The 17,542-nt window shown below is 33.4% G+C and overlaps 1 protein-coding gene across 1 annotated transcript in view; it reads left to right on the top strand.

The window, feature by feature from the left end:
- Positions 1-17,542, top strand: part of Thsd7a (thrombospondin type 1 domain containing 7A) — a 391,409-nt gene that overhangs the window by 367,791 nt on the left and 6,076 nt on the right. Inside the window, exons 18-24 of the mRNA XM_076861588.2 lie at positions 167-311; positions 1,649-1,764; positions 5,281-5,398; positions 5,650-5,795; positions 6,216-6,390; positions 10,875-11,048; positions 16,814-16,909. Coding sequence (XP_076717703.2) covers positions 167-311; positions 1,649-1,764; positions 5,281-5,398; positions 5,650-5,795; positions 6,216-6,390; positions 10,875-11,048; positions 16,814-16,909 — 970 coding nt within the window. The remainder of the gene's footprint in view (positions 1-166; positions 312-1,648; positions 1,765-5,280; positions 5,399-5,649; positions 5,796-6,215; positions 6,391-10,874; positions 11,049-16,813; positions 16,910-17,542) is intronic.

The raw sequence follows: 17,542 nt of genomic DNA, 5'->3' as shown, positions 1-17,542 counted from the left end.
AAAACCTTCATTTTTACATGGAAAACTGAAGCATAATGAGATTAACTGATTTGTTCAAGTTAGCCAGTGTCCCAAATGTTCTCATGCCCCAGCGTGCTCCCTAATATGCTATCTGTCCTGTGCCTGAGAGTTCACCATTCTGAGGAGTCCTATTGTTCTCTGTAAGCCTTGCAATCAAAGCAGCTTCCGCCAAAGGTCAGCAGATCCCATCAGACAACCTGCTGATGAAGGAAGATCCTGCCCAAATGCTGTGGAGAAGGAACCCTGCAACCTGAACAAGAACTGCTACCACTATGATTATAATGTAACAGGTATGGGGTAGCCACCTCACCATGTAACAAAAGGCCAAATCCCCCTGCCAGCTGAGAGGCATGCCAATCAGTGTAGGTCATGTCCATCTGTGTGCCTCTTGGATGTCAACTTATCTCCCAGAAATAATTAGTTGTTAAATGACAGAAAGATGTATCTGTTTTATTTTTTAGTAGACATTAAGATATAGAGAATAAAAATATCACATAGACCTTGGCCCATAAAGTAGGTTGTGAATTTCTAAGCCATCTTATTTAATACATCCTCCCACTGTGGGAAGGTGTAATTAAAAGAAATATTTTTAGCACAGATATCAGATGCATTAGAAGAAGTGTTTCTTTTGCAAAAGATGTTTAATTGCTATAATTAACTGTAGCAACAATACTTGGGGTATGTGGATCATTTATAAACATAATTAGTTTTATATAAAAATGTCAACAGTCTTAACCTGGCCAAAGAATATAAATTAGCATTGTCAAAAGTAGAGAAATAGATGAATATTTTTCAGAAAAATAGGCATTATAAATTTCATTTTCCCTCAAATTCATTTAATATCATCAAGACACATACATGAAGAAAATATTTCATTGGTTCTTATGATTTGGAACAACATCAAAGCTAATTCTGGAATTTTTTCTGGATAATTTCCACACTGAAATAAGTCTTACCATAACACGTAGCTGTCATATTGGCTCTTTGTTTCTTTTGATTTTCATTTTCAATTTCCTTTATAACACAAAGATAATCAAAGTTCTGTGGGACATGCATACCATGTTAGCCTGGGGGGGAAAAAGTGACAGAATTATTTTTCAATTGATTATAAAATGAGAGAACTAAACACATATGCCCCAAATGATTTTTTAAATAAATAAGTTTGTATATTAAATTATTGTAAGTATGGACAACAAGTGAAATGCATAGTGTTTTATATGAATATACCTATACAAAGTACAATCCATTAAAATTATAATGTTGCTAAAATAGAAATAATGCTAAAATTTTAAATGTTATTTGTATTAGGGGAAAAAAAAAAATTTAAGTGACATTGATCAGTAGGCCAAAGGCATTTTTACAACATCAAACCAAACGGCTAGCTATCAAGATTGTCAAGTAGACATCTGCCTTGAAGAATAATCCCCGCAGCAATGTGCAACCCCAGCAATTCCATTTGACTCCTGATATGTGCAAAGCTGGGACCCATATGCTCTGCATGTGGCATGATTGATTGTGGAGCTTAGGAGGCAGTTGTGAATTAAGTATGGGATTCAGGTCATCAGAGTTTCATTTGAAATCTGTTTCATGCATAGCCTTCTGTTCTGATGGGCTCCTTTCCTTTCAGACTGGAGTACGTGTCATCTGAGTGAGAAGGCAGTTTGTGGAAATGGCATTAAAACAAGGATGTTGGATTGTGTTCGAAGTGATGGCAAGTCAGTTGACCTGAAATATTGCGAAGAGGTGGGTGGATGCTGTGTTTGATCTTTGCAAGTAAATTTCTCCCTGATAATTTCAGTTCATTTTGAGCCTAGTGACCTGTGCTCCAGGCAGCTCAATGCCAACAGATGTTTATCTGTACTATTCACAAGCTGTTTAGTACCCTCTTGAAAAGAGACAGTATCCAACACTAGTGATTTTCACATAATTTCCTGGGTTTTGTTCTGTTTGGAGCCCAAAGGTATGCTAATTAGCCTATTCTGAAAGAAATGCTTGGGAAACAATAAGTAATCAAGGTGAATAAAGGCAATTAATCTTAATCAGACTACTCATCATCTTTTGTAATTTGATGTGAATTTTGTGTACTGCCTGGGACACCTGCCAAGATCCATCATTTATTTTCTCTGTTGTTAAACATTGATCCCATGTGGTTTGGCAGCAGATTTTGATATTAGGATCTAATACCCAGCTGTGAGAGTCCAAGTTCTCAGATCTGGATAAGTGAGTTCGAAATTCAAACAAAGAAATGGGATCTGCTATTACCGTCTTTCAGGTACAGAGAATTTTAACTGTAGGTTCTCTAATTGATGGAAAATAATGTCATCATCGTTAGGGATAACATTCTGAAATGTGAGGAAATAACAGTTGTTGACCTCTCTTAGTCCTGTTGTAATATTTTTTTTTCCAATTTCCACACCAAGAAGGCAATCACATTTCTAACAAGTTTGACTCCTGTGCCTCTGAGGTCCTATGGGTCAAGCTCAAGGCAAAACCTGCCTCAGTAGATCTGAGATAGGAGGAACTTGTAACCTCATTAAGATCTCAGCAGACTGGCTCACCACAGAATTCTGTCTGCACTTTATTATAAACCTATAATAAGTTGTTCCAATTCCCAAGAAAAAAAATGGATAGAAATACTTGAATTCATTTAATTCCTTTATCATGTGCATCTACCTTAACTTACTTACATCTCTGCCCATGAAGCAGAACTTTCAAATGTGCTGAAACACCAAGCTGTTTAGATAATAAACATTTTTTCACATATTCTTACAACATAACTTGGTCTATTCATACCTTAGATTCAAATAATTTGAATTTCAAATTGAAATTATTTCAGTTTTGATACTAATAATGTAGAAGCATCATAAACATTATTAAAAGAACATTGTTATGAATGAAGATTATTATAGTTAGATAATGGCTGGAGAGCTCTCTGCATTCTACCTCTAGTTGATTAATATGGCCTGTTTTGCAAATGTACCCAGAGATGCCCTCCTGGATCAGAATGTAATATAAAATGAATAGCTCTGACAGATTTTTGAAAACTGAACCCAAATCTCACAAGACCAATTTTAAACTATTTCATCTGACTAAAGGGTAGAGGCATAAATAGGATCCTTGTTTTCTAAAGTGAAATACGAGTAAAAATCTATGAAATAACTAATTATTTTAGAGACACGATTAAGTGAAAATATTATATTTGAATGCTGAAGTGACAATTAGGGATTTAAAATCCTAACATTCCGCCAAACACTGTCTTCACTGCTCCTCTCTGTGGGAATTAGATTTAACAGCTTACATCCCATTTTATTCATCCCTGTTGGATGCAGTAGTCTCCAAGCAAAACTGGGCCATTTGTGTGAACAATGGGCAGATTGCCTACCTACTAATTCATGTGCAAACCCTACATTCAGTGCAACAGCAGTGGGTAATGCTTACTGCTTCTCTAATGGCCACAGAGAAAGGTGTTATTACTGCCCAACAAAGAGGAAAATTAGGGTTAAACACACCTAGCATTTATGTGTGTGTATGTGAGATATTTACTTATCTTATACCTAGTAACCAGTTTCTCATTTCCTATTCTTTGAACCCTGTATAGGTTTATTTCAATTTACTTGGGCTTATATATTTACATAGACAGATGGATAGATGATTGATAGAATGTAGGTAGCTACGTAGTTAAAGAAGAGAATAAAAAGACACAATACTCAGCCATAAAAAAGAATGACTTTATGACTTTTGCCAGTAAATGGATGCATCTGGAGACTATCATGCTAAGTGAAATAAGCCTGTCCCAAAACACCAAAAGTTAAATGTTCTTTCTGATATGCAATAATGCACAAGAGGGGAGGGGAATCGGAGTTCAGTGGATGAGACAAAGGGTAATGAAGGAAAGGGAAAGGAATAGGAATAATAAAGATGGTGGAATGAATTGGACATAACTCTCCTAGGTTCATGTAGGGATACACCACCAGTGACTTTCTGAAGCTTAAACAAGGCAATATAGTAAAAATTTTCATCCCAGACACTTGGCTCTATCAGCTATTTTTAGTGTAAAATATAATAAAAGTGCCTACCAAGGGGAGTAGTATACCCAGCATGGATCTAATCCTTTCTCAGTGTAGGGGGTTAAGAGCTAGACTGAAATATAGCATGTTTCAGAAAATTTTCTTTTGCTATCTTCTTTGACTGTTTAAAGTAAAAAAAAAAGAAAGAAACTTCTCTTTCATGCAGAAATAAAAAAGATCTTGAAAAATTTCAAGAATTACCAATTAAAAAATTGTTATTCTCCTACCAAACTTAAATTTTCCTATTTCAATTCTACTTTTGACTTTAGACTTTTTGAATGTTGGAATATACAGGAGATGAACTTGAAGCTTCTACTTTATATTTTTAAAGTAGAATTTGGAAATGATAAGTAACAGAACTCAAATGCCAATAAATTGTACAATGTTATTATCTGATGAGAGGCTTAACACCAAAATAACTGAATCATGCTAGTTAGTTCATGAGATCAGTTTTAGTAGAGAGAAACTTTGTTTTTTTTTTAAAAAAAAAAGTGAATATTAAGCATTTAGAATCATAAAGTTCTAAGGACCCTCATTTCTCTTAGGAAAAAGGTTGCTTACTTAAGAATTGACCTTTTTTTTTTTTTTTTTTGTACTGGGAATTGAACTCTAGGGCTGTAAGAATGCTGGATAGATGCTCTACAATTGAGCTATTGGGATCTGAGTCCCAAAACTGATATTTCATATTATCTCAATACATTATATCATTAGTTATGAATGGCAATTTATCTTTAAAGTATTTTCCTTTTGCTTTTCAGTTTAACATGTACATGTAAAAATAAAAATAATAATATCCTGAATATATAATTATAGATCCAAATATTGATCATATTCTTGGTTTTTAAATAGTAATTATGTTTACACTTACTTGTTCCTAATTTAGAAAAATTCAACCAATTATGATTAAATGCACCTTTCTTCATTGCTTATTGAAAATGTTTTCACATACATAAAATATAGTCATTGGTCCCCTCCATTCATCCTTGACTTCCACTCTCCTGGGCTGAACCATTTTATACTTTTACAGTTTGGATATTTGTCTTCTGGTTATCTTGTTGTTCTATTATGAAGCACGCTTGTTCTCCCTTCTCTTCCTCTCCTCCCTTCTCCTTTCTCACTTGCTTCCCCCACTGACAATAGGCTGTGGCCATGCCTCTGTGTCAGTACAAACGGATCCACCTTTCTTTTTCAGCTTGCCCTGGAGAAGCACTGGCAGATGAACATATCCTGCATGGTGGAATGCCCTGTGAACTGTCAGCTTTCAGACTGGTCTCCTTGGTCCGAATGTTCTCAAACATGTGGCCTCACAGGTTTGTTGGTATTACAGTTAGCATTAGACTAGTGGTCAAGGTATATAAAAAACAAAATGTCCCTCTTGCTTTAAATCATATCAGATAATCTTCAGAAAGGTTGGATTGGTTGACTTTTTTTTCAAAACATACAAGACTTGCTTGTTCCTAGATCTCAGGGAAAAGCCCCTGGGATACCTTCCCCCAGTAAGGCATTATGCTTGCACAATTCTACATGCCACTGAAGTTAGATTGCTTTGTATTTCTTACAGGAAAAATGATCCGAAGACGAACAGTGACCCAGCCCTTTCAGGGTGATGGAAGACCATGCCCTTCCCTGATGGAGCAGTCCAAGCCTTGCCCAGTGAAGCCCTGTTATCGGTGGCAATATGGCCAGTGGTCTCCATGCCAAGTGCAGGTATAAAATCTCAAGAAACTGAATGAAAGTGTGTATTCTTCATCTGCAGAAATTTGGTTTCAGAAGTATTCTTCAGACCTTACAGATTGTAGGTTTCATCTTAATGATGTTAGTTACTTTGCCATTTTATAATCATTTAAGAACTTTTTATAACCAACACTCCCTGTCCTGTACTTTCAAAATCATGTGGAGACTGATTCATTTTAATGAGAATGTATTTGCCTGTCTTTGGCTGTAAAACCAAATAAATTGTTCAGACTATGCTTTATAGCTTGTGCCCTGGAAGGCTTCTTCCCTAGGGTTTCAAATGCTTCTCTAAAGTATTCATAAATCAAAATCAATGATGCAGAGATGACTATAAAGGATGAGTTCTCTAATGAATTATTTTTCTTTTTGTAATTAGTTCTTTCTCCATTCCAGGAGGCCCAGTGTGGAGAAGGGACCAGAACAAGGAACATTTCTTGTGTAGTGAGCGATGGGTCATCTGATGACTTCAGTAAAGTGGTAGATGAGGAATTCTGTGCTGACATTGAACCCACTGTAGATGGTAGTAAAAAAGTGATTCTGGAGGAAACCTGTACCCAGCCTTGCCCAGGTAACAGTAGCAGAACAAAATTCATATTTGGATGGTTTCTTTCCAGGACCAGGGTCAAGACAGGGTTGCATATATAAGATAAGTTAAGATGTGCCAGTAGTATAATTCAATAATACCTAAGAGCCAGACACTGCTGCTGTGGGCAAATTGGGGCATGCCTCATTCCTGATTGTAGGGTGAAGTCCAGTCTTCCATGTGGCTTCTCTTAATACCCCTGTGGAGTTTTAGCAGGGGATGGTAACTAAGGTCTAAAGCCTATGCTTAACAGGGAAAGCATGAAATAAAAGTTGAGAAAATAATGATTAAACATGTCTATTTGGGATTTACAGGAGGAGAGAATGAGAGTGAGGGAGAGGCAATTTGGAAGACAAAATGGCTAATGAAAGATTTAAATCCTCATAATGAAAGCTTATTTTGAGTTCTGGGTGGAATCAACAACAATTCAAACCTCCTTATGGTGTAGTTAAAACATAAAATGCAGAAAAATAGAGAATCAGTAAGGATTCAAAAGGAAAAAAATGCAGTTTTCTTGATACTGGAAAGCAAAATAAGATTATGGAAGAAAATATTGAATTACTTCATTCAGATTCAATGTTAGACAATGGTTGCATGATATACAATGTTGTATAGCAAATAGCATAGTTGTATACTGAATAGAATAGGAAAAAAATGAAAGGCAAGATGAGCTCATTTTTAGGAATTTGGGCTTGATGAAGAGAATTGTTCAGGATATTTTAGGTCAGAATATGCTAGTAAAGCCATCTTTGGGAAAGATATTGAGGCGACAGTTTCTGAGCAGACTGGAAATAATTACCTATATTTTATTCTCTAATGGAAACTTTTTATTCTTCTGATTTCCTTATAAGAATATATATTTCTATAAAAATGTGTTCTTTAAAAACTTAAAATAAGTATTTGGTAAAAAAAATAATGGTTGGGCATAAAACATTTTCTATATAAAAAGATGAATTATGGTAATTTTAAAAGAAAACTTATCTTTAATTTTTTTTTTAATTGAGATGGGGTTCCTAAAAACTGGAAACAGTGACAATGTTAGATATTCATCCATTTATTCAATTTACTCATTTTTTAGTAAGTAAATTATTTGAGATGACAATAATGGTAGTATATTACTCAATATTATCACAATGTGATTAACTGAATAAAACTGAACAGGGTAGAAAATGAAATAGCCCAATACTTAGAACTATGCATTAGACTCTGAGGTCATTCACTTATTATAATGATCTTTGCCCACACAAATATTTTCATTTATTTCAGGTTAGAAAATAAAATAATAATTTTGTAAAGAGTTACAAAAGCTAAAGAGCAAATCCTATTTAATGAACAGAAATTTTCAGTGATTAAAAATAAATAAATTGGGCTCGGGATGTGGCTCAAGCAGTAACGTGCTCACCTGGCATGCGCGGGGCACGGGGTTTGGTCCTCAGCACCACCTAAAAATAAAATAAAGATGTTGTGTCCACCGAAAACTAAAAAATAAATATTTAAAAAATTCTTTCTCTGTCTCTCTCTCTCTCTCTTTCAATAAATAAATAAATAGATAAATAAATTCTAGCAGTCTGTTGTACAACACTATGCCTGTAGTTAGCAATACTATATGGTGCCCTTAAATTTGTGTTAAGATAGATGTCATGTAAAATGTTCTCACAGTTAAGAATGGTTAAATAAAGTCTGACTTTGTAGAGCATGGCAAGGTGTTGCTTCTTGATATGCCCACACTTGTGGATCTACCTTTTGCTCTTGTAGAAATTCCCCTGTTCCATTTCCTGTCCCTGAAGCTGTCCTTATCTCAACCAAGATCTCACTCACAATCAAACATAATATCATCATGCTTCACAGAGGACCAAGACTGAGGCTGTGGCTGAGCGTGAGGGCTCTGTAGCAGGGTCACCGACTGAATCTTTGGAGTTTGATGGGCTGAATGACCATATAGTCAACAAAAAGTGACCAAGGTTGAAAGGTAGAAGGCCTATCAATTCCAAAACCAAAATGTCCAGCATCAGTAATAGGATTATTGTAAAAATCTACCTTATTGTGCTGAACTGGCATCTTCACCGGGGTGTGCAACCAGCTGTGGAGACTCACCACGCATTTCCATGGCTTCCCACAGCACAATCACCACTCATTTGACTTTTACGTGTCAGGTGTAATTGCAGGCCAGGGAATGGACTTGTGGTTGCCATAAAGGGGAGACACGCAACCCCATTCTCACAGAGCTCACCTTCTAATGGAAGAAAAAGTTCCTAATAGTGACACAAATAAACATATGATTATAATCTGTGGCAAATTAATTATATGAAATAAAACTACAGGATCCTATGATAACATAGAACAGAACAAACATACCATTTTAACTAAAGTAATCACAATCCAGAAGATGACTGCTCTTATAAATTGCAATCCATTCACTCAAATTCCTTTCTTGCTAGTTTTCTCTAAAGATGGCATTTGAAAGCTAGTACTATGTGAACTATTTAAACAGTATAATACTGAATTAGCAAATATATTTCATGCATTTTATTGTCATATCTTTGGCAGGTGTGTTTTAATTTTATTATTATCTCAATAATTTCCATGTTCAAAATAGAAAAGTATGTCCAGTAGAAGAGAATGCCTCACTCTCATCTGCTATTATTAAATATTTGGCTCTTGATATGGGTTATTTGGAGATGATAATTACATAATCCAATCTACTGTCAAAACATTTATTGAGGATTTTCTTAAGGTATATTTTCATGTAGTTTGCAGTCTCTAAGATGAAATTATGCTTTATTTATAGAAAGGTTTATTTTAAAATTTAAACCTTAGAAGTTTTTCCTGCATAATTAAAAATCGAGTAACCCAAATGTGCATTTCCTAGGGGTATTTCTAAAACATTCTTAGACTACTTTAAAATTGTTTCTAGTTTCTTTTTCCTTAGCATTTCCAAAATTTACTTGACTTTTTGTACTTTAGGAGTACTGATAATGTTCTCTAATAAAGATCTACAAGAAATTACTCTTCTGTAATACATTTATCTTTTGGTCAATAATTCATGAATTTATAGGATTTCTTAATCATGACATAAGAAAGTTTTTCATTAATCAGATCTCCAGGTAACTTTGTTCTAATCTTAGTTATCTATAGTATAATATAAGGAAATATGAAGTAGTCATATTTTATAGCTGGAATAATTAAAGTGATATGAGACCCCTCTGGATTTGTGTCTGTCATAAATAACTGTATATTCTAAAGACTATCACCAAGCCATTGTCCTGAAGAATGGATGGGAATATGAGGAAGGAATATTTTATTAAATCTTCCCTATTCCCAAAATGGTAAAATATTTTTAATACATGGATACTATGATTGAGCAATTCTGCTCTTATTTATATGTCCAATAGAAATACATACATTTATACACACACACACACACACACACACACACACACATACACACATACATATGTGTATGTGTTCATCAAAGGCTTTCACTAAAATATTTATGACAGCATTATTTATAATGGGAAAAATTTATGACTCCCCACATGCTAATCTATAGTAGCATGATATCTAAATCAGGTATATGCACATAATGGAACAAAGTATAGCAGTAACACAAACAAATTAGAACCACATAAATATGTGGTTGATCTTACAAACATAAATGAGTAAAAGAAGCCAAACACAGAAAATAGTACATAATGGCATGACTTTATACATAACATGACAGGCATTCTGAGACTCTGGGAATGTTCTGTTCCTTGATTAATATTGATCACATGCATATGTAATCAATTGTGAAAATTCAGCTATCTGTGCATTCATGATCTCTGATCATTTTGCATATATTACTTATTGTTCTTCAATAGATATTTGAAAAAAGAGGAGGGTAAAACCAATTAAAGACGTAGATCAGAGAAAAGAGTATACATCATTTCCACAGCTATAGCTGCTCAATTTGCTCTCTTGTCTCAACCTCTCTGGGAAGAAGTATAGACAAAATAGTCATAGGTTGTTTTAGACTGCTTAGACTGTTTTCAGTAATAAACTGTACACCCCTTTGGAATTATTAACACCTAGAAGCCAAGTTCTATGAGTCAGTGATTTAAATAAACTTCATAATGACAAGAGTGATGGTAGGTTTTAACCAAATATTTGTTCTATTAGGAGATGATCGTAATGGTCAAGTTCCTTCAAACCTAGTTTCTATTTTATATCATTAAGCAACAAATAGTTCCATAACAGTCACTCTGAAATGACAATATTTACACAAACTCAAAATGACATGTAAAGTTACAACTATTAGATGCTTATCCATCTTATAAATATTATATATGACTAGTATACCTACAAACATTGCCATGTGGGGTTAGAATTAAATGATCAAAAAACTTTAAAAAATCAAAAAAAAAAAAAAGATCACCAGGCAGGCTATTTTTTATATGTGTAAGTGTAAACTATAAACCTGCATTTTACAGGTGACTGTTACTTGAAGGACTGGTCTCCATGGAGCCTATGTCAGCTGACCTGTGTGAATGGCGAAGACCTAGGCTTTGGTGGAATACAGGTCCGATCCAGAGCAGTGATTATACAAGAACTGGAGAATCAACATCTGTGCCCAGAGCAGATGTTAGAAACAAAATCATGCGATGGTAAGTGCTGCAATTAATGAAGCCTAATTATTATTTTAGTTCTGTGTTGATAAGCAAAAGCATAAGATAAAGAGATTTCTCTTAAGTAAGAAAATTGGCTGTGATTACCCTTAAGACTGAGAAATAAATGAAGAGTAAGATTCTGAATTATAAAGATTTAGAGAAAAGAAAAATCCTATCTCCCTCATTAATGTGAAATATCATAAAAATTCTTCCCAGATTTAGAGCTAAAGAAGGCTAAGATAATACAAAACATATTGTTTTTACACTTATAATAATGATCATTCATTAATCCAACAATATCTTTCCATTTACTTAAATCAAATGACAAAATTAAAGAAAAATTATGAATTTATAGCTAATGAGAGATGTTGCTGTTTTCTCAGAAATTAATAAATCAAATTGTTGATCAGATGTTAATTTTAATATAATTTGGCATAGAATATATAAGTACCTATTACTTTATATGTCTATGTATGTTTATATATACACAAACAGAATAATTCACTTCATGTTGGCAATACATCACATATTCTGACATATTCAAGAATCACAAAGCATTAAAATATCATGAAAGCAAAAGAATTGTAATCTAGAGGAGGATGTGGTGCTCAGCAACTGTTTTATTCCTACTTGTGTCCTGAAACAATTTAAAAATATAACAAAAAAGCAAGTAGGGTTCAAAATATCATTGTTACATTAAAAGTTGAAGGAGAAAGCTTAGAAGTGTTCTTGGATAAGAACACTCAAAATGAAAAACAAATGAGCAAGATGATATAAACCAAAGATTAGATAAAATTACCTACCCTGTCTCTTTAATCTTCCTAATTTACCAATCAGATAAGATACTTCATCTACTTAAGACAGGGTAAATAGAGAAGTAGAACAAGCTAAGGGTCTACAATAAATTGAACAACTCCCAAGGCAAGAAAAAAAATTGTTTATGCCCAATTACAGTACAATAAAATTAGAAATCAATAGCACAACAATTGGACAAGAAATCTCTTTATATACACCCAAAGGTAAAACCTGAAAACCACACTTTTAGGGTATTATATGTCAAACATGTGAGATGCACCAAAGTACTTAGAGAACTTACAGCCTTAAATGTTGACCTAGGAGAAGGAAAAGCTAAAAATACACAAGGTTTCAACTCAAGAAGTTTCATTTTTAAAAAGAAAAAAAAAGTAAATAAAATTCAACCAACACAAGTACAAATATAATGAGATACAAAACAAACAAAAAATAATTCACAAATCCAATAGCTTGATTCTGACCAAGTTAGAAAAGTAGATCACCTCACGATACATCAATAAGGAAAAAAAAAACAACAAAGTTATACTACTGCAAATAGAAAAGAGCTTAGAAAATCTTATTCTATAAATAGTTTTTGCTAATGAATGTAAAATTTAAATGAAAATAACTTGCAATGTTATAATTTATCAAGAGTAATAAAAAGGCTACACCATGAAATCTATAATTATTAAAAATTTAAATCTATCAAATATATACTCATACATACTCACAATCTAAAACTTTAATAGGTTTAATTATAAATTTTACCAAAATATAAAGAAATAGAGAATGTTAACTCTTACTTATTTGAAATCTAAAGTACATAAAATCAAATCAAGTGGGGAAAACAAGTAAAATTTCCCTAACTGCTAAGATAGTATAATTTTTACAGTAAAACCAGTAAATGAAATAAAACTACCTAATGAAAATAAATGTCTAAATCATAAAATAAAATATTAGTTAACCAAATCATAATGTATTTAATAGATAATTAACATCATGACAAATTATAATTAATTCTGTAAATACAAAGATACATAAATATTAGAAACATCTACTTATAATTCTACACATTAACAGAAACAAATAGGGTATTATTTTTTAATGCTTACTGGAAAGCTATATAATTCAATTAATTTACAATAAAAACTTTTAAACCAAACTTGAACTAGAAGAAAAAATTTTCACATTCAAGGTAGTTTATAAACATTGCAGAACAAAGTCATCTATAGAATACAAGTGACTGCAGATGTCCTCAATCGCTAGTTCTTTCTATCATGCCAGGAAAATCTCAGTCAGGTTACTCCAGAGTAGCACCATGAGTTTATTAGAAGGGATAGGAAAAGAGAAAAGGAGAACTCACTCAAGGGAAAGAGTGGGTCCTCACAGATAGGAGAGGGATGGTGCACCCCTATGGTCCAATTGTATTGGGGTTTTCAGGGAAGTTTCCAGAAAGCCCTACTCAGGTCTACCTTTTGGGTTTTGACTGACAAGATCACCTAGGACTTCTGAGTTCCCACTATGAATGGTCTTACCCCATGGAGGGGAGATTTTACCATTATAATGGCATGCTAAGGATCCAAGGTAACTCTGGGGTCTCATGCTACTATGCTGACCAGTCCTATATGAAACTCATTTTTATAGGTTTTATGGTTAAGGGAATTTAGTAATAATTAATTATTATTAATAATTCTGTCTCCTGGAGTCTTGGAATGTAGTATGTGTAAAGGTCACAACATTTTATTTTTTTCCCCTAGCTCTGCTTTACAGTAACTCATGTTCTTCATATAGACAGGGAAGAGCCTTTGAGGCCTGTTTTTCTTATGCAAATAACAGGTTGTTTGGTGAGGAATGTAGCATATCCTATTGATTAAAGCCACCCAGAGCAGGAGGTAAATTGCTTTTTAAAAGAAAACATGGTAAGGGTCAGCACAGTAGGCCTAATTTATACAATTATCCCTTTAACCTCTTGTTCCCATCACTCATGTCTGTCTATTAGCTATCAATAAATAAGTATTTGGAAGTAAGAGAGTTCAGGAACATTATATGTTTTAAAAACAGATATACAAGCTAGGAACAGTGGCACATGTGTGTAATCCCAAGCAGCTCTCCGGAGGCTGAGACAGGAGGATCAGAGTTCAAAGCCAGCCTCAGCAAAAGTGAGGTGCTAAGCAACTCAGTGAGACCTTGTCTCTAAATAAAATACAAAATAGGGCTGGGGATATGGCTCAGTGGTTGAGCACCCTTGAGTTCAAACCTCTGTACCCTCTCCCCCCAAAAAATAGATATAGAAATAATTAATCTTTCTTTAATCAAAAAGACCCAGTTACAAATATTAACCAGAAAAAATATATTAATAATATAAGTAAAACTATAAGTAGAAATAAATTAACAAGATGATGTAACATATGTATAAAATTATAAAATCTGATCGAAAGGCATAAAGAACTAAAACATTGGTGAAATAGACCATTTTATGGATAAAAAGTTTCAATATCACAACATCAATTTTACATAAATTTTACTATAAATTCTATGTTATTTGAACATATTGTTAAAGTAATCCAATAAGTGGATCCTAAAATTAATTTGGAGAGGTTAAAGACTAAAAAGAGCACAGAATTTTATTAAGAAGAGAAAGTAGGAGAAGAGATCAAGGGACTTACATAGCTTATATCAAGATTTACTCCAAAACATTGACAGTTAAACAAAGTGATTGCTTAGAAATAAAACAATCACATTAGTGGAACAGGATAGAGAATCTCAGAAATGGATGTTTACATGTAAGAAAGAGGCAGACTGAAAGTCAATGGAGAAGCAGTGGGTGAATAGTGTTGCCAGAATTTGTTATCCATAAAATATTTTTAAACTATATTTAGCACACATAATATTGTGAACGTCTAGTGTGTTCGGGTCCCTGGGTAAGGGTCACGAAATAACCGGGACACAGGGGATGCAGAGCAAAGAAAGCAATTGCAACTGCATGCTGAGGTTTATTTGTAAGTTCCTTTTATATTCTTCTTCTAACAAAGCAAGCAATTCTTCAATAACACTTTGCCCACATTGCCCAGATAACATGCCTCAGCGGATACACAGAGCTAACTTCAGATCGTTCCTGCTTATTTGATAAGTACCCTCCTAAAGTTCTTTGTAGACATTGTCTACTCCCCTGAGCAGGCATTTATCTCTTCAGAATGTACTATTCCCAGGACAAGTATGCAGGAAGCTTCTTCCTCTTGGCCAAACCATGCAGAGCTTGTGACTTGCGATAAGGGGAAGAGAACGTTTCCTCCTCCTAACTGAGGTTTGCCTCAGCTGACCTAAATCACAGCCACAGCTCTTGCAAAGTGTCAGGCCTGAGGGAGCTAAACTCTGCACACTTGAACCCCAACATAATATAAAAACTGTATTCCAAATAAATTATAGACCTTAAGATAACGATCAATGCTGCAGAACATTTAAAGAAAATATGGAAAATATTTTTATTAACTCAAAATCAAGAAGGGTTTTTTAAATATGACACTAAAAGCACAGTCAAAATTGAAAAAGATTAAAAATTAAATTGTAATTTAAATCTTCTACATAGTAAAATAGATCATAAACAAGGTAACAGGATGAGCCAAACAGGAAAAAATATTTTGAGGCCAATTAATTGAAAGGATTAATGTCTAGGACAGCAATTCTAAAACTTTTGGATCCATAAGAATTTATAGTCTTAAAATTGTTCAGGGTTTCAAAGAGCTTTTCTATTGTTAATCATATAGATAATGTCATCCATGGTTCCTGAGCCAGACTTTGAGAATCACTATTTTAGAATAAAGAATTCCCTTAACTTAATAAGTAAAGACATAGATGTCACTAGGTGAAAAAAAAATAATAGCTACAAGATATAAATAAACAGTTCCCATTACAGGAAATCCAAATGCCCCCGATTTTTTATAACTCTTTAGTAGCCTTAGTAATCAAAGAATTTCAATTGAAAATGATAAAAAAAGATTTTCATATGTACAGGGCTAACAAAAATTTTTAAATATAGTATTATAACTGTTCATGACTATTTAGAACAGTAGTAATTATTATCTACTATCTGTGGGTACATAAATGTTCACGCTTTGAAGGAAAAAAAAGAACAATATTTAATAAAGTTTCAGCTGTCCATATAGTGATATTCATAAATTTCCCTTCTAGATATTATCTTAAAGAAGCATCAATAGACTTGAATAAGATTAGCAAGGCATTTAAAACAACCTAATAGAGGAAGCAGAAGAATGAGTTGTAGTATTTCACACAATGGAATTTCCAATAACAATTAAAATAGTTGACCAATTTACATTAAAAATCACAGAACTATATAATCTATAACATTGACCAATAAGTTTTAGGATTATACACAGAACACAGAAATTGTAAGACTGCATAAAATATATCATTTGGGGGAATATATATGAACACATATATTTAAGGAAAAAAAAAAAAAGCATGCCACAGTCATAACTATACTTTGGAAGAGAGTGCACTGCCAAGACAGGGAAAGATATGGGATCAGGAAGGAATATAATAGGACATCAAGTTTATATTGTTTATTCATTGACAAGCAAATTAAAACTTAAGCAAACATGACTAAATGGCATATTTATTGGAATTGCATAGTAGGTAACTGAATATTTTTTTATTTATTTTACATGCCTGTCTGTATATTTGATATTCCATGATACTTTAAAAGCAAACCATAAAATTAAGTTACAAAATGGTATGATAGCAGGCATGTAATTTTAGTTGATATTCAGGTGCATAACTACATTGATACAATATTTGCAAGGCAACTTCCAGACAATAAATTGACATTTGACTCTTCAGAAATGGACTTCTTATCCCTTTTCAACTGTTCATGAAAGTTTTGTTAGCCCTCTGTCACCACGATTGTTCTGGGCAATAGAATACTCCTGTCAATGTTTACTGTGTCCCTGCAGATGGACAGTGCTATGAGTATAAATGGATGGCCAGTGCGTGGAAGGGCTCTTCCCGAACCGTCTGGTGTCAAAGGTCAGACGGTGTAAATGTAACAGGTAAACCTCCATTTTCTCTTTGCCTTTGAAAGTATTCTTATCATACAAATGTAATTGATTAAAGAAATTAAGAAGGATACAAGAATAATCTTTCAGTTTCCAACACATGGCTGAGATTAGTACGCCTGGACTCTATACATATGGGGTACCAATGACAAATTATTTTACTTCATGATGTTTCATATTCTCTCCCACTGACAGATAGCCCTTTTAGATATTACTGCTAGAACTTATTTAATTAAAATACTATCTAATTCTAATAAATTATTTATATAAGTATTTTCAGACTTATTTTACTAGAATTTTATATATTAACAATTTACTACTTTAAAAAAAAACATTTTTGTACTATTTGTACTTGTGCGTCTTAAAGCTAATATAAATTCAGACCAAAAATACTATCAGGGGAGCATGATTATACAAATCCACATACTTGCTTGAATTCAGATATCTATCACTTTTAACTTTTTATTAATTAGTAATCAAGACCTGCTGATAATTCTGAAATCCAGAGCATCTGAAAATCCTCTTTAGTGTTCCCACCCCCAAATTATTATACTTCCAAAGAAGAAAGTCTAAAGAAGTTATTTTAATTGTATTTTGACCTAAGTATACCTCCAAAGAACTACCTTA

Source organism: Callospermophilus lateralis, chromosome 1, assembly GCF_048772815.1.
Source record: "Callospermophilus lateralis isolate mCalLat2 chromosome 1, mCalLat2.hap1, whole genome shotgun sequence".
In the NCBI taxonomy this organism is placed as follows: domain Eukaryota; kingdom Metazoa; phylum Chordata; class Mammalia; order Rodentia; family Sciuridae; genus Callospermophilus; species Callospermophilus lateralis.
This window is presented reverse-complemented; position numbering and strand designations above follow the sequence as displayed.